General features: G+C 40.7%; 1 protein-coding gene across 1 annotated transcript; it reads right to left on the bottom strand.

The window, feature by feature from the left end:
* Positions 1–3,925: 3,925 nt before the first annotated feature.
* RAD21 (RAD21 cohesin complex component) lies at positions 3,926–23,740 on the bottom strand. The gene is made up of 14 exons (XM_068163237.1): positions 23,571–23,740; positions 18,060–18,233; positions 16,546–16,675; positions 15,424–15,523; positions 14,371–14,477; positions 13,339–13,542; positions 12,654–12,779; positions 12,349–12,471; positions 10,955–11,178; positions 10,497–10,662; positions 9,988–10,139; positions 7,455–7,604; positions 6,571–6,654; positions 3,926–5,755 (listed from the first exon to the last, which is right to left on the bottom strand). The coding sequence occupies exons 2-14, from the start codon at positions 18,201–18,203 to the stop codon at positions 5,564–5,566; spliced, it is 1,902 nt and encodes a 633-aa protein (XP_068019338.1). The 5' UTR covers positions 18,204–18,233; positions 23,571–23,740; the 3' UTR covers positions 3,926–5,563.
* Between the last annotated feature and the right edge of the window lie 3,825 nt (positions 23,741–27,565).

Below are 27,565 nucleotides of genomic sequence, written 5' to 3'. Positions count from 1 at the left end.
TTGCCAGCACTACCTGGGCAATGCAAGGCAGGGAAGGGGAACGCATTCCAAGAAAGAAGCAGAGCAGTAATTTAAAGAGGACTCCTTGCACGAAGAACACTACTGCCTTTAAACCCCCATCTGCTCTAGAAGGATGCTGAGTGTCATTAGCAAACCTGGCTTTCTATAAAACCTATTTCTGATCAACGTCAAACAACATTTATAAGCATCCATGATTAAAGGTCAACCACTCTGCCCTCAATTATTCAGTGTTAGTTTCAGGCTATGTTATAATGCTTGTTTTTATTGAAAACAAAAGTTGGGCAAACAAGCCAAGCAGCGGGGCTGGGGAGGGAGAACATGTAGAGACCTTGTTCATGACAGCCAAACTACTTCTTGTATCCTTCCTGGCTGCTGGGGAATAGCTAGGGCCAAATGAAATTGAAGGGTGTGTTCTCCCAGAAAGTTTCTGGCACTTTATTCTACTTATAACACAACATTAACATTGGTGTTTGGCTAATAGGAATATTTCATCCTAGCTGAGCTTTTGGATTTTTATTTTTTGGACTCTATGAAGATGTTTTGAACTCAAACAAATGTAAAACCAGATCCTCTAAGAACAAGTGGAAAAATTTCCTCTTTTTCCCTAGTTTCTGTTCTTGTCTCTCAAGTGGCTTTATCAAAGGTCAGTAATAAATGCAAAGGGATTTGTCCTTTCTCTCTGTGTGTTGCAGAATCTATTTCCTGGAGCTTTAGTTTCTCAATGTACTCATCCTGCAGAAGCTCACAGTATACAGCCTCACCAATTCCTGTATGCAGAACAGAAGAGGAGTTATTTGAAAAACCACAAGCAGGAACATGATAACCACTGGATGAAATATGTTCTACAAGCAGTGGATGTGTGAGAACTCTGGGAGCAGAAAACTGTATCAGAACCCCACTCTCTCCCAAAAAAAAAGGTGTAAGCACACAGACACACATCTGGCAGTGGGATGACAATAGGGAGTGGAGAAGAGCCCTTTGAAGCTTGACTTACCTTAATTTGTGACTGTAGAAGCACATCAGCTGGAAAGACCAAAGCTGAACAGACAGTCTAGCCTTAAGAGACTGGCACAGTTCAACACCCTTAACACCACATACTTGACCTGCCAGCAAAGTCCCTGGAGCAAGGCTGAACATGGCAGCTGCCAGTTAGGTGACTAACCAAGTTGGTTTAGAATCCTGAAGTCCAAGTTCCAGCAATACCTTCGGCCAACACTTTTAGCTAACTCAGATCCTGTCCTACAAAACACCATGTGAATTACAAAGAGTCCTCTACTCATACCCATCCCAGAAGCTGTTTAACCTACAGATGCAGATAACATTATCTGCCTGTCTTACTCCCTTCTGTCCCAGCTGGAATGAGAACAGAGGTGTCTTGTGGGAGAACTGGGACAGTATATCCTCAAGGTGGTCAGACATGCAGGGCAGGAATTCATTCAACAACTGAATCCTTGTGGGATTCATGAACTGTTTTCCTTCTCACCCACCAAAAAAGGAGTAATTTGGAAAGCAGGGCAGGCATAGCAGTCACTGATGTAAATACTTAAGATTTGCAGACAGAGCAAACCTACTGCCAGTGGGGAAAACAGAGCACTGTAAAGGTATTCACAGCAGTTCCTCCTTCTCACTGGTGCAGGGTAATGCCATAGCCAAAGACACCAGACACATTCCAGACTGAAGGTTAAAGCAGCAAGGAGTAAATTTTACAGTACTGTTATCAAATCTAAACCCCCTCACAAAAAGATTGGTTTCTGGAAAGTAGATGATATTACTCTCTGCACTGCTAGGAAAATGGCTTCTTATCTACTAACTGAGTGCTTATGGTTAAGGCCTTTAAAACCTTTTCAGACATTTATTTGAAAGGGAACTATAATAAAATGCACATGCTGTACTTTAAGTACTGCAATATCTTTGTAAAGAACAAGTCACAGGGAAAACAGAATAAATGCTGTGCAACAGCCTTTCTGCATCTCATCATCCGTCTGCACAATAACAGAGGAGGGGAAATAATACTTCTTGTAGTTATAGGAGATACAGCAAATGCTTTGTCCATCAGCATTCCTTAAACCTTGTTCAACAGCTGATGAGTGTATTACTGCAGAGCCTGCTTTCCAAGAAATCTGTCAGTGCTGCTTGCAGGCTATGTTCAAAACTGGTAACAATCCCTGTGGGTTATCAAGCACAGCTTTGCCTTCATTGCTTCAGGCTGCATTTAGTGTCATTGGGAGTGTACATTTGTGCAAAATCAACTTGTCCCAAGTGCTGATAACAGCAGTGGAAAAGTGATGATAAAAATGTCCCAGATTATTGGTGTGGTAGTTTCAGGCTATGAGAAGAAAAAGGCAGAAAAGCTACCCTTCATTCTACTCTGAGTGTCTGAATTCCCATACTTCTCTCTCCTTATGCAGCTTTAACAAAAGGAATGAAAAATGAAGTCCTTATTTTCCAGTGCAGGCAAGTTGTGTACATACATACACATACACCCCCCTCCAGGCTAGCTCACCACAGGCCAGCCTGCATTCCACAAGGCTTGCAGCACACACAAGATCAGCTCAGCTGTATCGATGGGTAGCTCAAAAGCAGCATAGTCACTTCTGTGTGGAGCCCAGGTGAAGTCAGCCTATCAGACCCAGGATTGTTCTTCAACTTCCAGACAGTTCATACAGAATACAGAAACATGTCCAGGAGGGAGTCTTCCCTAGTTACAGAATTAACCAGGTTGGAAAAGACCTTCGAGATTATCGAGTCCAGCCTATCACCCAACACCATCTAATCAACTAAACCATGGCACCAAGCACCCCATCCAGTCTCTTTTTAACAGTGATGGTGACTCCACCACCTCCCTGGGCAGCCCATTCCAATGGCCAATCACTCTTTCTGTGATGAACATCTTCCCAACATCCAGTCTAAACCTCCCCTGGCACAGCTTGAAACTGTGTCCTCTTGTTCTGTCATAGGTTGCAGAGGAGAAGAGACGAACTCCCAGCTGTCTACAACCTCCTTTCAGGTAGTTGTAGACAGCAATAAGGTCTCCTCTGAGCTTCCTCTTCTCCAAGCTAAACCACCCCAGCTCCCTCAAGCCTCTCCTCATAGGGCTTGTGCTCCAAACCCCTCCCCAGCCTTGTTGCCCTTCTCTGGACACGTTCCAGCAAGTCAACATCTTCCTTATTGTCGAAATAGAATTCATGACCCCAGACTCTATGTAAGCTCTGCAGATAACCCAAGTGACTTCATAAGCACTGGCATATAGCTGCCTTCCTGTAGTATCCCTTCAGGTATTGGAAGGCTGGAGAGGCACTTTTCATAAGGCTGTCACTATAGGTGATAGGACTAGCGTTTTAAGCTGAGGGAGAGTAGGTTTAGACTGGATTTGAGGAAGAAGTTCTTCAGTACAAGGGTGGTGGGACACTGGAATAGGCTGCCCAGGGAGGTTGTGGGTGCCTCCTCCCTGCAGGTAATTCAGGGTCAGACTGGATGAGGCCTTGAGCAGCCAAGTCTAGTTGAGAGGCATCCCTGCCCATGGTGGGGAGCTTGGAGGAGATGATCTCTAAGGTTCCTTCCAACTCTAGGCCACTCTACAATTCTATACCCATGCTGAGGCAAAGGAATTCAAGGTGGATGTGTTCTGGCATTCAGAAAGGACTGGCATGGAAATTATTCACATTTTAGAGTCTCTCCCCCAATTTTCTACACAGACATTCCAAGTAATGGAACATTGCAACAAAACCACAACAGGGCCTGTACAATAGCAAGAAATCTATAGACATATTCCTTGAGAGATTCAAAAACTTGAACTGAACCTTTACACTTCCACTTCCCCCCCCAAAAAATACCAAACCTGTAAGTGCTAGGTCCCATACTACATAAAATGGAAGGTGTTCAAACCTGACACAGACCTAATACATAAGAGCTTATAACACAAATTTTATTAGAAAAGTTATACATAACAGCATCAACTATTTCCAAGAATATTAACCTTGAAAAGCAACAAAAATGGACTAAAAATGTGTAACAAGAAAACTAATGACCCTTTCTATAATTAAACATTCAAGTTATCTACAATGTCTCTTTTTACAAGGGGGGAAAATCATGGTTTTACAGGCACATGTTGAAAATAAAGCTGCAGTAACTTTATACAATTAACTTTTCCAAGGATTATGAAAACATGGTCAGCATGTAGTCTCCGGTTGTGTTTTAAACATTCACATAATTTTACAGTTTTGAGCAAACACTGAAATGTCAGAGTCCCAAAATTATTTCACAAAGTGCCAAACGTTAAAACCAGAACTTTCTGCGTGAATAGTTTCGCCCTAAAAAATAAAGACAACCGACCGAGTGAAGACAGGTTTCCATCCTCAACATATTCACATCATTTCTGGTGCTACCTGCTCTAACAGGAAAGTTCCATCCTCTGTAAGTAAAATCAAATGGGACTTCTTTTGCCAAACTGGTAAAAACCTTTTGAACACAGCAGTGTGCATTATTGGAAAGAAAAACGATACTAAAACCATAAATATATCCAAAGAGCCATTAAAACACTACACAATTAAGTGGAACTGTGCCCGTCTGCACTGTAGATTCAAGTTTGTTGCCCTTTCAGTACAGGTGGTATCAGAATTTAGCATCTTTACAGAGGCAGTCTGGTCACCTTCTCTCACTCTTGTCTTCTGCCTGCTTAATAAAAATCAGATAATTTACAATCTAGAAGTCCATTTTTAAAAAGTCTGGAAGTATATACACAGCTCTAACAAAGCTGAATCATTTTGATGCCTTCAAGGTCTAAAAGAAACGACCAGGATTTTGAATTGAGGCTCATTTAACAGTAATTAGCCATTATCAGTAGTGGACCATCACGAGGCGAAAAGGAATGTTTCGTCTAAAATGCTTAACACCTTCCTTCCTTTCAGGTACACAACAGTAGCACGTAGAGGAAGTGCTTTCCACAGACACCCATTTCCCTTTAGCATCAAGGGCTACGAAAATCTGACTGCAAAAATGCAGTGACAAAGCAAGCTGACGTATCAGGCACCACCTTTTATGTTGGCAGCTTTAAAGACCCACGGTACGCACAAAGATCTAAAGGACGGGAGAAAAACCAACCCCACTACTACGAGAAGCAGACGGAACATTTTAGACGAGTTTGGCAAAGTTTTGGATCAGACAACAGGTTGGCCATTCCGGCTTACTTGTCTAGGTTAAAGGTACTGAATCAACTAGTCAAATCATCAGGAGACGTTTCATTGATACTCAACATTACATGCACCAATATTGCACACAACTGCTCAGAGCTGTTAAATCTTCATCTGGGTCCTTGAGCCGTCTGGTTTCTGCACTCGGAACTGAAGCCGCCCACCCCAGCAGTTTCACAAGAAGTTTAAAGTGGTAAATTTAAAATACAAAAACCAAAATAACCCAAAAAACCAAGGACTTTATACAGACAGTAAAATCTAAATTCTCTGCAATGATCTTGTGGGCCCTACAGATGGGGCAATACGTGTACGCACTAGTGAAACAGACACTAGCTCTGCTCTAGACTAACCATTCAAATAATATGAAATCTGGGACCGGGTGTTGCAATGATGTCGCTGTAAGGCTCCTCCTGTGTCAGCTCTATAGCTTGCTGTTTCTTAAGTACCAGGAAACTGTAGAATTTTGCAGCTGCTTGTTTTCTATTTGTATTTCTGCACAGCTCGAGCAAGCTGATAGATTCTGCTCCAGTTTTAGCGAGAGCTCTCTGAAAAACACAAGCGTTCATTCCATAAATTGTAGTAAGGATGACTTTGGAAAATAAGAACAGCTTAGAGAGATGGAACAGAAACGCTTCGGTGACAGCACCATCTCAGGAGTTGCAAAATGCTTAAGGGAACAAAGGGGCAGCAACTGCAAACTAGACTGAATGGGGAAGATAGGACAGGAACAGATGAAATACACACACCCACATGCAAACATCAATTGGCACTTAGTTTCAGAGTATACTAGGGGTGCTCAATAATCTTACCAGAAAAAAGTTCCTTAGTTCTAGCAAGCAAGAATCCATCCTACAAAGATTACCCATTTGTGCAGGCTGATGCCAAATGCTGAAAGCTATTGCTGTACCTCACCCAAGATCAGATTCCCACAGCTGTTAATAGATTCGCTTTATCATAGCATGAAAGTTTTCAAAGTAGCCTAGCCAGGGACAAACACCCTGTAAAATGGTTTTATTCCTAGACCTCGATGTGATTTGCCTTGGGTCACACAGCACAAAGTCAGATGTGCTAAAGTTTCACTAAAAAACTCACTATCAAATTATTTTATAGTTTGAATTTCTGAGAGTCTTACTTGCACACCAAGTGTGGACATAAAGACTGAAAAAATTAAGCAGAACAATTTTACCTCAAATATTCCTTGCAAAAACCAAGCATGTATTTTTCACACTCCTAAGACAGAGCTGGTATTTTAAGTCCCTAACACCTACTGCAAAGAAAGCTCTTTCTTAACCTTTTTATTCAGGTCAAAAGTGTCAATGGGCACACTCAAAAGCTACTCTAAGTGAATCATCAAGTGTACCTGGAGTCCGTGAAGCATTTGTTGAGTCCTCTTGTTCCATCTCCTTTCTTCTTGATCCTGATCACCCCCTGTACCATCTTCCTCCTGCAAGCAGCCAAAATTCACTCGTTTACAGAACAGTAAACAATGTTATTCACTGAGTTATGAAAGGAAAGGTATTTCTAGATACCACTGCAGTTTTTTCTTTTCATCAAGCCTTAGGGTTTATACAACCTGAGTCACAGGATACACCTAGAAGAGGCAGAAAGCAGAATGGAAGAAGAAACATATGTAAGCTAATGTACTGAAGTAAGGTTGCCTGCCACTGATGATCATGTCTCAAAATGTTATGCTGACAATTAGTAAAACCAAGTTCAGTCATGACAGCTGAATGAGGAGCGACTTCAGATCAATCTGGGATCGTTAGTATTGAACATGGTAGCAACAGCGCTTTTATTCTGCAAACATTAATGAACACAGACATGTTCTCCTTAGACTGTGGAAACAGAACCACTGCAAAAGGAAAATAGGCTGTTCCAGAGCTTCAGTTATCACATTTGTGGATGTGGTTTTCTTACCAAAAGAAATATATCTACTTTTACTGAGTGGCATGAACGATTTAAAATGTACTAATGAAATTAAGTTCAACATTTCTGTGGAAGGCATCATAAATACATGAAGTGTTTCAATCCTACCATGCGTGAGAACAAGAGAACCCTCTAACTCCAAGCAGAATGTATATGCAACTTATAAAAAGGAGTAATATAAATGTTATTGAAGTAATTTTGGAATCTACATTTCTAAAGGTTGTAATTTCCTAAATATGGATTGAAGAGTTGTTTCTTACGCAATTTAATGAATCCAATGTCAAACAGAAAAACTCTTTCAGTATATAGAGTCCTTACCTCCTCTTCTTCTTCCTCCTCCTTCTCTTTTTCCTTCTCCTTCTCTTTTTCTGGCAGAAGTTCCAGCTCTGGTATTAGCTGGCAGATGTTTTGGGGCTCCTCTGGAGGCATTTCTACAGGTGGCATTTCCAGCTGCTGTGCTGGTGGATGCTTTAAGAGTACACATTAGTTAAACCGATAGCATCATTTTATCAGTGCTTTTACAACAGTATTACGATGCTACAAACTGGGTTCACAAAATCTAACTCTCCAGATCTTAGCCATTTGTCAGCATTTTCTATTTGTGAGAAGTTAACAGCAATTTGCTTTCTTTTGCTGTCCATACATGTATTTTTAATCTTTTAGAGTCTACTCACATCAGAAACTACAATGCCACTAAGAAGAAAAAGGCTTTCCAATAACTTCATTAGTATGCCACCCCAATTACTGATCTCACTTCTTGGATCAGCACATGAAACTTTTGAAGTCCCACGTGCCCACAAGCACACACTAGCTCTCTGGAACAAGACTTCTTTGAAATATCAAAATGCTGTTCTTTGCAATACAAGTATGAAGGCAATGAAACATTGGTACTCTCTGAAACTTCCAAAAATGTATGACTGACTGGTATCAGGAGGAAAATCCAGAAAAGCGGTTCAACAGGATTTATGTAGTCTGTTTCCAAGAAAAGAAATATCACAGTGTATCAGAGGTTGGAAGCGACCTCAAGACATCATCAGGTCCAACCTCCCTGCTAATGCAGCATCACTAAAGGTCATCCACACAGGAATGCATCTAGGTGGGTTTGAAAGTCTCCAGAAAAGGGGACTCCACAACCTCCCTGGGCGGCCTGTTCCTGTAAAGAAGTTTCTGCCTATGTTGAGGTGAAATCTTCTATGTTCAAGCTTGAACCTGTTGTTCCTTGTCTTATTACTATGCACCACCCAGAAGATCTTGGCCCCATCCACTTGACACCCACCCCTCAGGTATTTATACACATTGATGAGATCCCCTCTCAGTCTCCTCGAGACTAAAAAGCCCCAGGGCCCTCAGTCTTTCTTCATAGGGGAGATGCTCAAGTCCCCTAATCATCCTCATGGCTCTCTGTTGGATTCCCTCCAGCAGGTCTCTGTCTTTCTTGAACTAGGGAGCCCAAAACGGGACACAGTATTCCAGGTGTGGTCTCACCAGGGCAGAGTAGAGAGGTAGAACTTCCCTAGACCTGCTGGACAAACCTTCTTGATGCATCCCAGGCTACCACTGGCTCTCTCAACTACAAGGGCACATTGTTGTTCCATGGAGAACTTGCTGTCCACCAGCACTCCAAGGTCTTTCTCCATGGAGCTGCTTTCCAGCAGGGCAGCCCCTAACCTGTACTGATGCATGTTGTTATAGCTCCTCAGATGTAGGACCCTGTACTTGTCCTTCAAGAGGTTTGCCTGCACCCAGTACTCCAGCCTGTCCACGTCACGTTGGATGGCTGCACAGCGCAAAGGGGTGTCAGCCAACCCTCCCAGTTTTGTATCATCAGCGAACCTCCTGAGGGTACTCTCAATCCTCTTATCCAGGTCGTTGATAAAGATAATGAACAAAACTGGACCCAAATATTCAATATTCTTCTCCTAGATCTGTAACACAGTTAAGTGCTGGCCAGTAAAGCTGCCTTGACATCTGAAACTCCTTCTAAACACATCCTAAAAGTAGTTCACAATAATTTCTGTTATACAGTCACACAGCAGGTATTGCTACAGTTATGATGATAGAGGCCTGATCTGCTTGGTGTGATCAAAAATTCCTAACACATCCCAACAGCATTGACTTCAGCACAGTCAGTGACATGGCCAAGAGGAGCAGCAGCTGCCTTCCTTTTCAGCAAGACAATGTAACATCTAACAATCTCGTTCTACAATGAACCACCTGCTAAGCCAAGAAATATGTGAAAAGTGGGGTTAAAAATGCACAAATACAGGAAATACAGCATAAACCAGACTGTTCTCACCAGGTAGGCATTCAGAATAAGAATACACCTTTCATTCTGTCCACTTTCTCTCCCCTTCACAAAGATGGTTTCCTTTCACACTGCATGGCAGCATTTGCAGCACAGGCAGACAGCTAGATTTGAGTCTACACATAACTAGGAAATCTTTCCTGAAGATCAAAAATTGTTTTTGTGAGCCCTTAAGCCTGGCACACTAGGACTATCTTAAAGGAAATTTGTGCAGCCAGCACAATCCCTTTCTGTCAGTAAAAGCTGTTTGTATACATGTGCCCAGCAGATGAAGGATAGCTTTGTAAACAATACACTTCGCTGCCTGAAGACTTTCTGGAGGAAGCAGAACCATTTCTTTATCCTGTTTGAAATGTTTCAGTAAGCTTTCCACTGAAGAAAAACACTAAAAAAGACTACCCAGAGACAGAGATTCTGATACTACTCCAGCATCTCACAACACCACAGAAAGCCAGTGCTTCAAATCTGTCTCACTTCTTGGTCAAAACATTACCCACTTCTCATTCTCTAAACAAAATAACCCCCTAAATTAAAGATCTTACTCACAGGTAACGCTGGCTCTGGTTCTACTTGCTGCAGCTTGCGTTTAACACCTGTCTGAGGCGGTGGGGGTGGCATAACAGATTCATCCAGGTTGGTTCTGCTGCCTTCCATCATTGATTCTTGCAAACGACTTGGTTCTTCCAGAATAGGTTCATCTATATTCCACAACAAACCCAGTTTGAGATAGTTTGGTACATTACTAAGTCTGATTTACTATTAAATTAGAATTTAGCACTCTGTAACAGCCTGCATAGCTCTTGCTGTGAGTTAAACAGGACTGGTACAGATATGCATACAACCCAATCCAATATCCATTTAATCACTGGATCAAGCTGAATCTTTAACTCTCTTCCAGTAAAAGGGCTGTATTAGGTCACAGAATGTATATCAAGCTAAACAACCATTGCAAAGTTCTGATTCATTCAACATCTTCAGTGATCTAATATAAAGCACAAACAAAAGAGAAAAACAAGCTCCAAGAAAAAGCAGAGCATCTTTAACAAGACACAAACCAATGACATCTCTTTGCTGCTGTTGCTGTTGTTGTTGCTGCTCCTCTCTGGGAACCTCTGGGTTTTCAAAGTCTTTAAGGAACTCATCAAGGTTGTCAGCTTCTCCACCTTTCCTTCTCTTTCTTAGGTCTTCTGGTACCAAGGGTGTAAGACAACGTGTGAAGAGCTACAGAGGAAAGTTTAATTATTCACTGTTCTAGTTCTCAGTGTCCTTCATTTCATAAAGTAACTATGGGCCATCCTTTCCCATTCTTAAGCTCCTCTCCCACAGCAGTAACAGTTTTTAAGAATAATTTGTATCTGTAACTGATAAATATTTTAGGCTTTGGTCTTATTTTAGTTGTTTTAACTATGTTTTTCTTTAAAGTGATGAACACTTCTATATCATATATGCTGATGCTTATATACAAGGCACAATCCTGAATCCATTTAGAAATGAACTTGGACAAAAATATTACCTTCAGTAGCCTGTTGTTCCACAAAGGTTGTGCAGGCAGAGAGAAAAGCTTTTCAACTCCACCTGTTTCTTTCCACATCATCAGTTTCTTAGTAGGAGGTGCCAAGTCCAAAGTAGTAACAATATCAGAGTAGTCACTTAATTGTGCTCGAATAGTCTTGCTGTCCAGTTCTTTCACACTGTCCACAATCAGCTTTCTCTTCCTCTTTGCTTTGGTTTCTTTGACTGTTGAGATTTTTATCAAATCATCAAAGTTAGGTCAAACAGATAACCTCACTGCAGAAGAACCCTGCATGTCTTAGAGGTCTTATTTGCCTATGTATAAAGCTGCTTCAATAATCTAAGGCAATGTTAGCTTTGGGAAAAGGAATTAAAAGCTATAGGCACTGCATAACCTCTAAACTCTTCTGTGCATATTTGTAGTCCTACCTAAGCCTCAACATCCTCTTCTGCACATGCTTCTCTCCCTCATGGCTTGCTTGTCAGGCTGCCATTCTTCAGGAATAAATGCTTGATAGGTAAACTCCCTCTGACCAAACAGTCAAAATACCACAGCAAGTTTTCCCTCTAAGCACTGCTGAGCTTTGGAATTGTTACAGTAGGTGATTATCTTACCAGTACCTGTCATCCTGCTCTAGAATGACTCTACAGTACACTGCTTACAGCCTGGCCCTTTGCAGCAGACCCTGAAGCTCTGGCAAACACTGTCTTTGCTGGTCCCAGACGATCAGCTGTAGGACCTCTGTTGCTAGCTTGCCACCAGAGGGCAGCGCTAGGGCTTTTTAATTGACCAAGCAGTTAAGCCAGGGCCTGAAGCTCAGTCAGAAAACACAGAACAAACTGCATTTTTCCATTTTAATTCTTTTAACTAGAGCAGAGCTCTGTTTATAATGAGATAAATACAGTACCAGTTAAAATAATGCAAGGAAAAAGAAATAATTTCATTATTTAGTGGAACTCCAAATACAAAGATGAGTGTCCTGAATTCAGCCATTCATTAAAAAATGATGAATGACTGTAAGTGCCTTCATTCTCAGAGTCAACAGTCACTCCAGGCCGTCAAACACAGTGTATCAAGAACTGTGCTGTACTACAGATACTGTATTAGGATTAAAAATATAATGAGTTCTGTGTGTGAAAAGCTGCAGTATCACGCTGCGACACATACAGAAGGCAAAAGCTACAAGCTAGTACCCTCCAAGAACATCACTGTAAGCTATCTGCCTGGAAAGCACTGGAAGGCTACCATTAGAATAAAAGGAATTCAGCACCTGATCCCTGGTTTCCTCTCTTCCACACAGAGTAAGAAGTAATGCTAAGACATTCATTTCGACTCTAGTGAGCTAAAGTGGTCTACGATGACCCAAGTAAAGTATTCCCAAATAGTTTACTCACCAGTTATATCAATTGGCTCCAGAGCAAAAGCTTCCTCTTCATTGGGAACAAGTGTTGTCTGATCAGTCATAGTTGGTAATGGTTCAACTGGATCTACTGAGTCAGGACTGTCTGGTCCACCCACTGCCAATGAGAACAAGAATCTTGCACTACATCAAAACATTAACGAACTCTGCTACCCTTCTCCATTCCTTGGTGTGGTTTACTGCATTTCATAATTTTGAGGTGAACATGGTTTTGAAGTAGTAGAATCCAAATTAAGTTAGTTGAAAACAATTCTGGATCTGGCCCTAGATCTTACTCACTTGATACATTATCATCATCATCCATATCATCATGGGGAGGTTGCTCTGGCATTGTTACTCCACTTTCTGAGAGTGCAGGAGGGTCATCAAAGATACCACCATCGTTATTGCTGAGAAGTTTGTCATCTGAAACAGCCATGAGAACAAATCCATTATGCATCCAGGAATTCATGAAACAAATACAAACAAATGTAGAAAGTAGTGCAGGTAAGTTTATGAGAACAAAGATGAAGACAGTGTAAAGATTAGAGAAACCAATACTTTTTTGATGCTGACAGAAGCAATGGGAAGTGTTTTTTCAAGGTGCAATTCAGCTTACATTTTGAGATCACCACTATTACAATATTAGTAGTACTTCAGAGAAGCTCTCAATATGATTCTCACCATAATTAAACAAACCCCTGCAAGGAGTCAAAGAAGAGTTGCATATTGATTTTTTTTCTCTACAGAATGCTATGTACAGAATGGCAAAACTCTGGGTGATTTATTTAATTTGAAATATTCCACCACTTAACATGTCACATATCATCTATGTTGCTTTAGCACTCACAAACCAGAATTCCAATGATGAAGGCCTAAGAGTGGCACCTTGGCAACAAAGGAAACAACCTCCTCTCTGTCCCCTCAGGAACTAATTATTGAGGCAGAAGGTAGGACAGAAGAAAAACAAATTCCTCAAACATACCCAATATTCCACCATCATTTCCTTCTCCAAAATTATCATCCTTGTATTGGTCTTCATATTCCAGGTGATTAGATTTCTCATTGAGGTGACTGGTGCTCTGTTCAGGTTCCAGTAAGAGATTGGAAGCACTGGTGCTCACTAGCATGTCATCCTCAAATGCACTACCTTCTCTCATCATCTCACGATCATCCATCCCAAAGTCACCTGCAAGAACAAGATTCCACTGTTTTAAATGCTGAAGAACCAAGATAAAAGCTTATCAATCAGCCACCTAGCTAATTATCAGCAATAGCCTGAATGTAAGACTGAACCTCATCTCAAATTAACTGCAAAATTAATGACAAGACATAAGGAATTATACCCAGCAATATCATAGCAAGAAAAACTGTTCAAGAAATTATGTGAAAAAATAGCTGCCTCCTCTTCAAAGAATTTTATTATACTCATTTGAATTGATTTTAGCAAGATTCTACTGAATTTTAGCTGTATTGAAACCAAAGAGAGGAAGCCAATATCAAACCAACACCATCACCAATATCTACATCACACTTTCAAAAAAGAAAACTTGATTATGGATGACATTGCACTCTGGAAACTACATATTCAAGTACAACTGTCTCCAGGCTTTGATTCAGATCTTAGAACACTGTCCTTGAAATTATACTGACACATTAAACTAGTCACCACAGACTTCTTCAGCTTCAGAAACCTCACAACAGTTTCTGACTGAACGTATGCCTGTGAGTAAAGCAACAGCTAACTTCATATTTGCATCAGGTTTTGAAAATGGTGACTGGCAATGCTTTACTCATTAACCAACTGAATATTCTTTAGCTTTATATAGGCAGCTAGAAGTTTGGTGAATAGTAGAGGACAAGGTCTGTGGGAAAAATGACATGTACAAAATAAAAATTAAAAGTGTGGAAGCACAGCATGTTTGTTCTAGTGGGAACATTATAGTACCTTCAAAATCATAACATTACAGTAGCTAAAACTAGCTTAGTAACACATAATAACACACAAGATTTTTACCAAAGTCATTATCCTGGAGGATACTGATGTTGCCTACTTCTTCTCTCATTGTAATTTCTTCCACTCTACTCTGGTTCAAACTGAACTGCTGGGCCACATCAATATCACTTAAACAAACAAAAGGCAGTTATTAAAAGAACCCAAACAACTCCATTAAAAAGAGTAATTAACAATTGATAAAGACTCCTTAGATAAATGTGAAATTAGTTCCTAAAAAGCACACTATATACTTAATGAATAGGCTGATGGTGAGTACAAAATAGAACTACATAAAGCAGTAAAACTGTTTAGGTTTAAAGCTAAATTGCATTAGTTTCTGGGAAACGTATCAGTAACCTCTCACTCATTGCTAAGCTGGAGTCAGTAGGTCTAAAGGCCAAATTAATAAGCAAGAAAACACTTCCCTCTCTTCAATTTCAAAAGCTATCAGTGCAGTTTATCAGTAAGTTTATCTACTAATAGTTAACAATCTCTGACATGCATTAAGTTTCCTAGCTGCAATTTCAGATTGGCATATATTCTTCATTTGAATATAAACCAACAGAAACCTGAGGAAAGCAAGCTGTATCCCAGAAATGCCATTATAAATAATCCAAATGGGGAATAGAAATTTTGTAAATCTCAAGAACTCTTCAAATGGTAAACTTGTTATTATGTTTGCAAGTAACACAATAGCATTAAAAGTTTTAAGAGTTACAAATGCCACCACAAAAGGCCAATAAGGACACTGAGTTACAACTACTCTTATCTGAGACATATGTGATGCAGAGTGCCTTGCATGAAAGAAAAAAGAAAATGATAATGCATATCTGAATTTTTCAAAATCCTCTGTGAGGACAGCTTTAACTTCTGTTAAAATTGCCTGCTACTATGAACTTAAAAATCAATACCAAGATGACTGTGTATTTGCTTGGTATATTAAAAGACTTAAGAATAAAAGTTACATACACACTTTAATTTGGCAATGAGTTTGCTGTTTAAAATCAAAGTTCTCCTCAACTAAAAATCAAACATTATTTGCATGGAAATGAAAAACAAACAAACCAAGCTTACTCTAGATCAGGAAGTGGCTGGTCAAAATCATGGAATTCCTCAGGTAATGTAATAGCATTGTAAGCGGCCTCTCTGTTTTCCTCAGGCAAATCGACAACCCCTGCAGAGATGAACACTCAAACATGAGCTCCCACTCCTTACAAGGACAGTGTTTTTCCCTACTCCTTAACCATTATTGTCTCTGCAGAGTTTCTTGTCTTTACATTGTCAAATTGAACCAATGCTAGGCACCTACAAAACCACTTTAGATAATGTTAGTATTGAGATTCATTCTAAATTCAAAACAGGCACCCTCAAGCTCTGGTACTGTTTTCTACAACCCTGAAAGCCTCAAATCACTCAATGTTTATGTAGTACAGTGCAGAGCTGTGCAGCTAACAGAGGTGCTGTACATCATCACAACTATGCAGGTATCTGATACAAAATCAATTTACCATGATGCTCCAGGTGAGCTAGTTCATCCTGTATTATGGTTTGGGTAAAGCACCAGCAACACAGTATGACTACTTTGCTACTGGTAATTTAGTCAGTTTGATTAGTTCTGAAAGACCTAGCACATTAATGGCAGTGCTTTGGCCACACAAACTGTTAGGCTTCTGCCTTTAAAAGGGCTGGATTACCTAAACTACATGAACACATTTCCTTGTGCTCCCAAGATGTTTAATGACTATCAAAGTAGGCATCACAGAGAAGTGCCAGTAATTGGCACCTCTTTTTTTATTCAAAGGCTTAGAGGTTAGGACACTTCAAAGTGGATGGGAAAGGCAAGTTCAATTCCTCCCGTAACTTGCAGAAAATAAGAGCTTTATATTTTGCCTTCTGACCCACACAACACAGGCAGTTCTGAGAAACACTCTGCCCACGGGCTCTCTTCTGCAATAGATAATCAAAGACCCACTGTCCAGAGAGACCAGGAATAAGCAGGAGTCTATACTTCACATATCTTTGTACTTGGCTCAGCCACACAGCCAGCATGAAGCTGCACTAAACAAAGTATCTTCTGTAATAGAGCATAATTTTATCCAATTCTTCCACAGACAGAATGATAGAAGCATATACCTTAATAAATAGCATTATATAACAATGCAACTTTTGGCAGTGCTTAGACAAAGATACCGATACCTGGACGAAAGGCCATCTTAATCTTAATGAAAGCCTCATTGCAGTCTGCAAGAAGATATTTTGCTTTCCTGTGGTAGATTCTAACAACACCTAGCAAGAGATGTCCTGAGGTTCGAAGTGCCATCTTCACCTAAAAACATATTGCACAATCACCCAATTAGGTGCAGTCTTATTTTTCCTTCCTTTAAAGCAATTTCAGGCAGATTTCAATGAGTTTTTCAGTAACATCAAATATCCCAAACAAGTATAAAAATCAGCAGAAAAAAAAAATGAAGAAAGAATGAAACAGCTACAGTTCAAGATGACTCTCCACATATTCTAAGTCCTTTCAGACCTGACACTGAAGTGGATTACTGTTTTGGAACAGTAAGTACTTGTGATTGTACTAACCATTTTTTCCTTATACTTAGCAGGTCTTCCAAAATCCAGAGTAACATTATAGACATATTATTATATTTGCATCCATCAAAATAGTTGTTTTTTTTTTTTATTTTATTTTTGAAATAGTTGATTTTCTCACAAGACATTCAGACATCTCTTAAGTGATAAAAATCAACTGTATCAGTTTGCTAGTTCTTAAATGGCAAATTTCTTTTTCTTGAGTAGTGGGGGGGAATAATTAAAAAACCCAAGTTCCTCAAAATTTCCTCTGATTCCAAAACAGCCATCCAGAAGTGCTATGTTCTTTCATTTTTATTGCTACCCATTCACTTTCCAGAAACCCAGAGACTAAAAGTGTCAAAAGCAAGGCTTTTACACTACTGTATTATTTATATGGAAAATGATGCTCCTATAACCAGTAGTAGGACAAGTTACTGTGATACTTCAGAACTTTTATGTGTAACTAATCAGAAACAGGCTCTGAACTTAGGCCATAAGCATAAACAAGAATATCTAAGTACAATTTCCACAGGGCATAGTAATAACAGCACTGAAAGTGTCATCATAAGGCCTTTAAAAGTCACTTCTCAGAAAGCCTGGGCTTGCCTCTTTTTCAAACATTTGCTTCTAAGTCATACGTAGTATCACAGGATAACTAAGGTTGGAAGAGACCTCGAGGATCATCGAGTCCAACCTATCAACACAGACCCCAGGACTAGACCATGGCACCAAGTGCCACGTCCAATCTCCTCTTGAACACCTCCAGGGACGGTGACTCCACCACCTCCCTGGGCAGCACGTTTCAATGACAAACAACTCGCTCGGTGAAGAACTTTCTCCTCACCTCGAGTCTAAACCTCCCCTGGCACATCAAGATACAAGTCCCCCATGTACACAAAGCAAAATACTTTGTAACTAATTGCATGACACTTAAGCATTGGTATAACTGACAACAAAATAGTCTTAGGAATCCAAGAGTCAACAGAGTGTTCCACATCTGAACAGACCTTTCCACCCTTTAAAGCCACAACATTAAGAATTTTATTTGTGCCAGTGACCCAAACAGCAACACCACCTGTACATACAAATTCTTTTCACTACAAGGTAACACTGTATCAGTGTAAAATAGATACCTTTGGTGAAATGATGCTCTCCACGCTGCTCTCCAGGTTACATTCAAAAACATGAGCTTTGGTTAGCTTCTTATCCCAGTGGGCTGCCAGCCAGATTTTGGCCAGCGGCCCACGTTTGCTCAGAACAAAGTGGGCATAGAACATGGTTCCGAATCTCTAAAGCAAAGTGCAAACCTGTAAAGAGAAAGGAAAAAAAAAAAAAGTTGGTTTTCTTTTAGGAAAATCTTTATGAGGAACAAGCAATGCACATGTTTACTTTTCAACCATTAAGGTCAGACTATTTGTATAAAATTCATTATTACAAAGCCACTTCCAAGTGGTGGCTTTGTAACAGCATATAAATTTATTGCACAAGAAATATAAAGCAGGAAAAACATCAACCAATGACCATTTATGTAATGTAAAAATGTTAACCATCCCACAAGGAAGAAAAAAAAAGTATCTTCAACATATTAAACTTTATGGTAATAATACCAAGCTTATAACACAAACATGTCTCCTTTTTTTTCAGTTCAACAGTAGTTTCCTACCTCTTCCATGTCTTTCTACTCTCAACTCAGCTGCTACTACTGCACTAAACCACTATGTATTCTACACTGTATCACTAAAACATTCAGCATTGTAAAATACACAGACCTAAACTTTTTGGCTTTCATCGTATTTTCTTTAACAGAAAATACAATGATGTCTTCACTTTGGAACAGACTGTTCTTCATTTCATAATCCTCTTCATAATGCATCATATTTTTTTATTCAAGTGTTGATAATAATGGTAAGAAAATTGACTTTGTAATTTTCAACTTCCTGAAGATTCCATTTTCACCTCTCTCCTTCAGCAGAAATACAAAGACTCCCTTTTGTCTACTCATCTAGTAACCGTATTCTCACAGCTGATAAGATGCCAACATAGCAAACCATGGGCAAGTAGAACAGCACAGTATCTTATGATCTAAACGTGGCAATTTCAAGCATGAGGTGAGCATATGATTCAGTTCAACTACAAGTTGAGAAAACAAAGGTTGCTTTAAAGAGGTGGAAGATTCTGTACAAACAGGTTGGGTTTTCTTTCTCCAGCAATATCTGCAACTAGAGAAAAAGAAACCAAAGAGAACAGGAGAGAAGCAGCAAGCGCAGAAGAACTGTCAGAGGAAGCACAGCAATCTAACAGTAAAAGTAGGGCAGTTTAACATGGGCAGAACTAGTGTGAGAAGCATCACTTTCCAGTCATTAAAAAAACCCAACCCAGTCTGTCCCAAATGAATGCCAACACAACTTAAAAGCAAACAGGGAACACGTTTCAAAGCACCTAGGGTAGAGCTGTTTATATTTATAGGGTATGCTTTACAGAGAGGGGGTAGAAATAACAACAAAAAAGGGAGGGAGGGGCAGAAAAGAAAAAGAACAATTTTGACTGCTAGTAAAATAAGTAGAGAGCAAGAGAATGACTGGCATTAGTGGTTCAGCGGAGGCAAAGCCAACTTCTACGTATCTGGAGAACAGAGGAAAATAATCACAGATCTAGGCAGGTATCTCTGAAAGTAAAGCCAAATAATACTTGTGTGTTATTTTTGTTATGGGGGTTCTGCTTTGCTTGTTTTGAGTTGTTTGTTGTTGTTTGGTTTTTCTTTTGGGGGGTGGTGTGTGTTTTGCTTTAATAAATGGGATCTGAAGAAATATAAAGGATAGGGAAAATTATCTTTGTAGTGGTACCATACCCCAAACTTACACCTACTCATAGGTATCAATGTGCAAGCTAATGAGAGCTTTGAATTTCAGCTGCATTAAACAGAACAGAGTTGTCTGGACAACAGAAGAGATTATGAAGCTTATCTGTCTTAATGACAGACTGGCCACTGAATCTGTTCAAAACCAAGAATGACAGTGTAGCGGGTTTAAAGGAAATTAAGCCTAGGTTCAGCTTCAGCTCAAGTTAACAGAGTAGATAGACAGGATTAAAACTACTCTTGGGAGTGTATCAGCTTTATGCTATCAGCTTTGAGTCATAACAAAGCTGCAGATGGAACAAAAAGTTCCAAATGCCATTTTTATTTGTTGAGATTGTGGGGATCTAAGGACAGCACTGCACAAAGATGGACATGAGCACACTTTTCAAAAAAGCACAATAAACAATTTTGGAAGTCTCCTTGATGAACAGACATTATCTAAAGGAAGGTACTTTACTCCCCCTCCTCCCCGCAGTGGTTTGAAAGACATCACATTGATTCAAAGGCCAGCAAACAATTCAATTCCTCCTGTGTTCTCAAAGACCTCACAGTATTTTTGTATATGCAAAGATCTGCCTTTGCAGCACAGCACTTCAACAGCTAGAACTGCTATCACAACCACACACTGCTCTGGTAACTGCAGGCCTGCAAATTACCCCTAAATATGAAGAAGTCGAAAATCATGGCACCAAAACAGTAAGTGGTCACCTCTCAGGTGTTTCCTAGGTTTGACTCAGTACTGGAGTTATGTATCAAACCTAAAACTTGCTTGTAAGGCTAATGATGAGACTATACTACATGTGCAAGGGTACTTAAACTTTTAGAGTGAATAAGAATCACAAGTAACTACTGACAGCTGTCTCCAGTTTCTCTTCATCCATTAATGAAGTCACAGAGAAATAGATTAGAGAAATTTAAAGTGTATTAATCTGAACTGTTAGGAGTATTTTCCACTTCCAGATTCCAGCAGATGGTCTGCTCTGTGTTGTAATACCTGGGTTACAGCAACTGTACAAACCCTGCCTTTACAGTTCTGAGCTGCAGCAGATCACACACTGTTGTTTAGCACATCAACACAATTCTTGCAGCAGGCCCCAATGGTTGCTCTCACTTTTTCTTCAGGTTTGTTTGCTTGTTTTGGGGTATTTTATAATGCTTTTCTTTATTTCAGACTTTACATCTGATCTTCAATCCATAAAGCAGTATGCTGATGAAGTGGCATAAAAGGAGAAGAAATAGATTTTTTTGGCATAACTCGAGACTGAGATGAATGTTAAAGGAACTATGATTTTCTTGGAGTGGCACAGTGCTCATGCAGACATGTAAAACATATGTTGCTGGCTGCCAAAGCAACTGATAAGAATCCTCTTTAAAACTTGTAAGGTAAAATATAATTGCAAAGTTTTTTTAACTGACTAGATATGAACCAGGACTTCACAAACTTGTTTGAAGAACTTCATTTTTTTCTGTCTTGCCTGCACTGCTCTGAGGCAAAAATAGAATGTACTGACACAAGACCAGGTGAGACCAAATCACAATCTTGCCAAATTGTGCTTCTAGAAAACTTTACACTTGATTTTAATGAACTTTAAATTTCCTTCAATGTGCCATACTTGTCCTCAGGCTCCCCCACCTAACCTGTTCTAAACAATGGCTATTTGTATTAGAACTAAAAAGGTAATTGATGGTCCTGAAGATGCAACAAGAAAACTGGCTAGATGCTACCTATGAACTTCATCCTAACCATCAATTCACAAATATTCAGGGACAAGTCACCTCAATTTCTTGTGGAAAGATATTGAGCTAATCTAACTAGATAGAACTTTGACAAAGACATACAGCATTTCCCATTTGTCTCTGTGTCTTGATTGTTTCACCAACAATTTTTCTGAAATTGTGTAAGTGAGGTTGCACTAGCAGGCCTGCAACTATGTAATGGTCCTCTTTTACATGAGCTGTTCTCCAATTACAACAGACTAGGCACCTACATAATCAAATTGCTAGAACCGGTGCCCCACTAAAATTACTAATTCAAAAGGCTGATCTCACTACATGGTTTGAGATTTTCAAACCCTATGAAAATAGTTCTTCTCCCAAGTTCATTTTCATATCTAAACCCCAGCAAATATCTTGCCCTTGCCCTCATCCCATGGAAAGAGTATTTTAGACTCTATCTCAATTATCCCAAAGTGTTTTGCACAATTCCAGTTCCAACTCAAACTAATGTTTGCAGAAACCATGTATTAACACACTCCTTAAATGTATGCAAGTTAAAGAAAACAGAATTCCTTGTATTGCTCCATCTTTTGCAGCAGTTATTCTTCTGCAATGCTCACCCGAAGAGCACATATGCAAAAACCTCACATTTTGCCCTAAAAAAGTTAAGCTCATGTAGTAACACAGGCACCTAATCTCATTTCTGTGGGAAATCCCATGAGACCAGCAACCCTGATGGCAAGACAAGACTAATTTAATTATGTGGTAGTTTAAGTTTATTGCAGGTCTTGTTCACTTTTTGCTCCTCCTTTTATTCCCACCACCGCACTTATTTCCTCCCCAGTTAAAACTTTAGATGAGTGGGCTTTGTGTCTCCAAGTTTCACAGAATGCAAAATGTTTACAAATGGATCATCACAAAACAAAATGCAAGCTTGGCACTACTAATGTTTTCATGTTTCCTCAGTTTTGATCTAATGAATTTTACTAAGAGATTAATTAAAGCATGTGCTTATTGCACATGGTCACACAATGTGGGCCTATATGAAAATGTCTCCAAATTTACAGTATTTTCTTCGATGTATCTAAATGTAACAAAAAGCCATTTTCACTGAAACAGCACTGAACCTGGCACTGAAACAGCCAGTAAGTCAGTGAGCCCAAACTTCCTCTCTTTTTGATAAAAAAACCACAACTTGCTTTATATTTAACAAAATCATTTTATTCAGAGAAAAATTCTAAAGTCTATTTACAAGATTTAGATGAGAGTAAGAAGTTAATTCTTCAGGAGGTAGATATTCTTAAAGGGACCTTTAATTTGCAGATCAACAGTCACCGTGCCCTGAAAGGCAACTCTTATGCTATTAGTGAGCATTATGAGAACATTCAAAAGCCTGTTTTATCCAAGCGAGAAGTTAAACTAAATGAGAAAACGAGACAGACAAAACTTCGCTCCTCTCCCAGTCCCCCCACTGCAGTAGCTCTGCCGACCCTTTGCCAACCCACAGCTATGGATCTGTTGCGTTATTCCGGCCACGAGACCCCAACGTCGCTCCCTCGGCTCTGCCCAGAGCTGGCTCTCCGGTGGAAGAGGGGAGGTCACTGCACTTCCGCGCCTGTGACCGCTCCCCGTTTACAGGCCGTCTGCACCAGGGACCACACTTCCCTCGCCGCCTCCGGTGAGGCCCCACGCTGCGCTCCCCTGTGCGGTTGTGTCCGTGCCGCCGCCAGGCCGCAGACGGGGCCCCGCTGCGCCCGACGTCCGCGCAGGTCACCCCAACCACTCGGCCCCGCGCCACGGGACTCCAGCCTGGGCCTCGCCACCCACTGGGCTGTCTGACGGGGCCCAGCACTCCCCTCCCCTCCCGCTGCCCCTCACCCGTCTGCACCAAGACGGTTCGGCAGAAGAGCCGGTGCGGCTGTACCCAGCCGCAGAGGCCGCCAGCCGAGCCCGAGTAGGCCGGCAGCGCCCCAAGAGCCAGGCTGCGGCCGGTCCCCGCCACACCTCTTGGGACAGCGATAGCGAACCGGGGCGCCCGACGGTAGCGAGCGCAGCTAGCGTCGCTTCTTACCCTGGACCGGTGCAGGAGATGACTGGTGGGGAGGCTAGCGAGGCCGGGCTCGGTATCCGCTCCGCTCCTCCTCCTAGAGCCACTCACTCAAACAAACAAGATGGCGGCCGCAGCCCTTCCTGCCGCCCAAACCAGCCGTTCAAATCGGCAGGATGTTTACTGTTAAAATGCCCCCTCCTTCCTCCGGGCCACGCCGCCGTCCAAGGCGCCTGCGCGGTACTCCGCACGACGGACCGCCAGGAGGAGGGCACCCTGCGGGACCCGGCCAGCTGCGCATGCACTCGGCCCCGGAGAGAAGGGGCGGAACAGTGAGCTTGCATGAGTGACAGCTGCACGTGAGGCGTGAGGCTGAGGCACTGATGGAGTCACTGCGCCTGTGCCGCTATCTAGCCTCTGTGGTGCATTCCGGCTGCCCTAGGGAGCGGCGGAAGTGGGCGGTGGGCAGGCACGCGGCGTTACCGGGGCGAGTGCGGCGCTGGAGTGCGGCCCGGCCCGATCCGGTGGCTCTACCTTGCAGCAGTGGGGCATGGGGTCGGGCGGGGTGCTTCATCGTCAGGCCCAGTCTGGGGACGCCGTTCGTTCGGGAGTGCATAGCCCAGCCTTCGAGTTCAGCCTGGGCTGCGCTGGATGTAGTTCTTGGGTCTCTTGTTACCTGGCAAATAAAAAGTTCTGTCTCGAAGATGACTCTTGAGTTTTCAATTAATTTGTTTTAAAACATAAGGGTCTAATTTTAAACGAATATCCTTTTTTTTCCACCCCTTCGTTTTCCTTTTTTATTTTGCAGCCTGTTTACTTAAGGAGGTTAATAACCAGGTCTCCTGGAGCTTTGCATCTTGCCCCTGCTCTCAAACACTGCAGGCGTTTCTGTTACGCTGCGGGGATGTTTGCTATGTTGGGAGCAACTGCACACGCCATGCATTTTGCTTTCTTTGGGCTTGCTTTATTTCAATGGCATCTAGGAAGGCGGTAGAGTTTTTTTTTTGTTTGTAATTTACAATCGTAGAATCAACAAGGTTGGAAAAGACCTCAAAGATCATCAGGTCCAACCTGTCACCCAAGACCTCATGCCTACCAGACCATGGTACCAAGTGCCACGTCCAATCCTTTCTTGAACACCTCCATTTGGCTGCCTTTGATGAGGGATTGTGGCTACAACTGAATTTAAACAGGGGTTAAGGACTAAAAGGAATGGGAAGTCAAAAAGTCTTCTCTCTGAGTCTGGAGGTATAAGTAAATAAAGTAACATTCTATATCAACAGCAAAGTCTTTAGCCTGAAGGGATCCAAGATACAAAACCTTTATAAACCTTTCAGAAATAGTATTTTTTTAGTATGTGTAATGGGGCATCAGTTTACAAAAATAGTGCTGGGAAATATGCTTACCAAGGGTTTAAGAAGTATGACTGCAAGTTGTGACACTTGGATAATACATCTTAGTGACTGATAACATCAACAAATAATATGTAAAAACATCCAGGCTCAGTCTGCTGATGCTCTTTCCTCAGATTCAATTATTCATATTTCAGCATTCATCTTTATTTAGAGCAAATATCCATTCACTGAGGGCCCCACATAGAGTTCTGCTAGGTATGGTGATGTTTTAAGGAGGGTTTTGTTCAGGGAAACATTTGCAGTGTCCCCACTATTTATTTTGTCTCAGTATGAAATCAGTTAGTGGTCTAGGCATTAAATTAGGGAGTGTCTAGGCTACAGGCCAAGGCCTAGAGCCATTGATTACAAATGTAAATTAACACTGCTGATATACTGGACTTCCAAACCCAGCAAAAGTGTGGACCAGTAAAGACACATTGCTTGCTGCTCTAGGAAAACCACTCACAGGGATGAAAAAAAGCCATACTCATAAAGGAATAGCACAACTGTGTGAATCAGAAATTTAAACTCTTATAGCCCATCCCCTAGCATTGCTGAAAAGTCTGTAGAATACATGTGCTTGGGTCTGGCCCTGTTGAGGACTTATTTCATTTACATGCATTTTTGAAAGGAATCCTCTGTCTCGACAGACACTGAGGGTTCAGTAGCCTTTGGCAAGAATTCCTTTTCTAGCTGGTATTGGCCAGTGTGTGCTCATTGCCTTTCTAGAAGCTCTACATCAGATTGCCTTTGACTGGCATCAGAAATTAATGATGGGAGAGAATTAACAATAACTATTTTTTAATAAACTGTCACTAGCATTTCCCTAACCATTGCCCAGTTTTTAAATGAAATAAAAAATGGGCCTCAGATATTTTTGTCTTATGCTCTGTACCATTTAAGCAAAAGATCATTTAAAATAAACAAAGCTAGGATGCTTAGAGTGAAGGGATTTTGATATTTACCATCTAATTAAAACATAAAGTTAGTAAATAGGTTTCATCCTTTCCAGATGACTCTTTGCAGTCAGATTCTGCAGTTCTTCTGAAGTTTAGTTTCCAGTCTTTGCATGCTTAGTTATTTTAGGACTTTAAAAGTACCTACTTCAAAGAAGCAAGTATATGCAAATCCCTGAGAGTATATAGTCGATAAATTTGGCTCAGTTTAAATCTAAAGGATTTGAATTGTTATCACATCTGTTTCTCATGGCAGTATGTGACTGCTGTGAAGATCAGTCTGTAATCTTGCCCTCTAGTTTATTCTTGAATGTACTCTAAAATGATGCCAGTCTAATTTAATATGGCTTATTTTTTTCCCAAGGTCTTTTAGCTTGATACTTTCCCCTTTAATCTAACAGGAATGCTTCCTTCCATCAAAATTAAAATCCAGACAGTTAATTTGCACATCCCTAAAGAAGTTATTTGCCTGATAAAAGAATGTTGCATTTTTACTACACTTCATGAGCAAGCAGATATTTATACTGTAAACAATTATAGTACTGTAAACAAGGAATAACACAATTACAGTGTATTGGAACTCATTTCCTTTGATCTCCATCCACTGACCTGTCAGTTTTCAAGAATACAAATGAGCTCTCTTCATTATTGATCATAGATGAAATTATTTCATGACTGCTTCAAATGTTTATGATTAAGTCAAATATTTTCCAATGGTACCCTTTTGCACTTTGCTCCTCATGAAGATCAATTCTTTGGAAAAAAAATAATAATATTTTTTCTGTTACTAGTGTTTGTTTGTTTGCATTTTTTCTTCTCACTCAGATTGGAAACTGTCCTGGATGTCCTAACTCATCTTCCTGACTCAGGTTTTGTTTCTAAAAATCTACCAGAAGGAAAGCAGCACACTATTTAATTTGTATGCAGCACTCAGTTCTTAGCTAGAATTTCTCCTCTGGCTCTGCTCAGACACATGCATTCCAGATGGTACATAAAAACCCAAGTGTGTGACTATTATGTGCACTCTTGCTGGCATACAGCAGATGACATTATGCAGTGACATTTAGAAACTGAGGCAAAAAGCCTATTTTGGTTTCCAGCTTCGGTCAAGTGTATCTATCAGGCAACACAACCATGATTTTCAAGTCCAGAACAGCTTAGTTCACATATCAATAGGAGAAAGAACAATATGTTGTAATTCCTTTTGAATAGCTGAAGTAATAATTTTCCCCACATAAGTATTTTCCCTTGAAATTTGAAATCCAGTCCCTCTCTTGGATCACATATCCATCTTCCAGTTTCTTCCAGTCTAAGCTACTTTGCCCCATCACTTCAAATCGCTGGCAACATGGTTGCAAAAAAAATTGCTTTTTTGAGCCCTCAAAGAAGAAATTCAGAGGAGTCACAGTCATGCTGCTACCCAGGTGAGGTAGGAAAAAACCTGCTATCATTTGTAATTTGATTAGAACCTGTGTACTTTCAAAGCTTTTCAAGGCAGATAATTTCAAGTTTCTTGAATACATTGGACCTTCTCTGAGGAGCAGTTTCAGCCTCTGTTTACAGCAAGTCAGCTCTACTGCAGCTATATAGAAGAGCGGGACTTGCTAGAAGGGACCTCCTACTGCAAGTGCAGATAGAAGTTTTCAGCTGTAAGATACAACTGCCTTTA

Source organism: Melanerpes formicivorus, unplaced genomic scaffold (genome assembly GCF_026170545.1).
Source record: "Melanerpes formicivorus ecotype bairdi unplaced genomic scaffold, bMelFor1.0.p_v2 SCAF_71, whole genome shotgun sequence".
NCBI classification, from domain to species: Eukaryota; Metazoa; Chordata; class Aves; order Piciformes; family Picidae; genus Melanerpes; species Melanerpes formicivorus.
The sequence above is the reverse complement of the archived record's forward strand: the minus strand, read 5'-3'. Positions and strand labels throughout refer to the sequence as shown.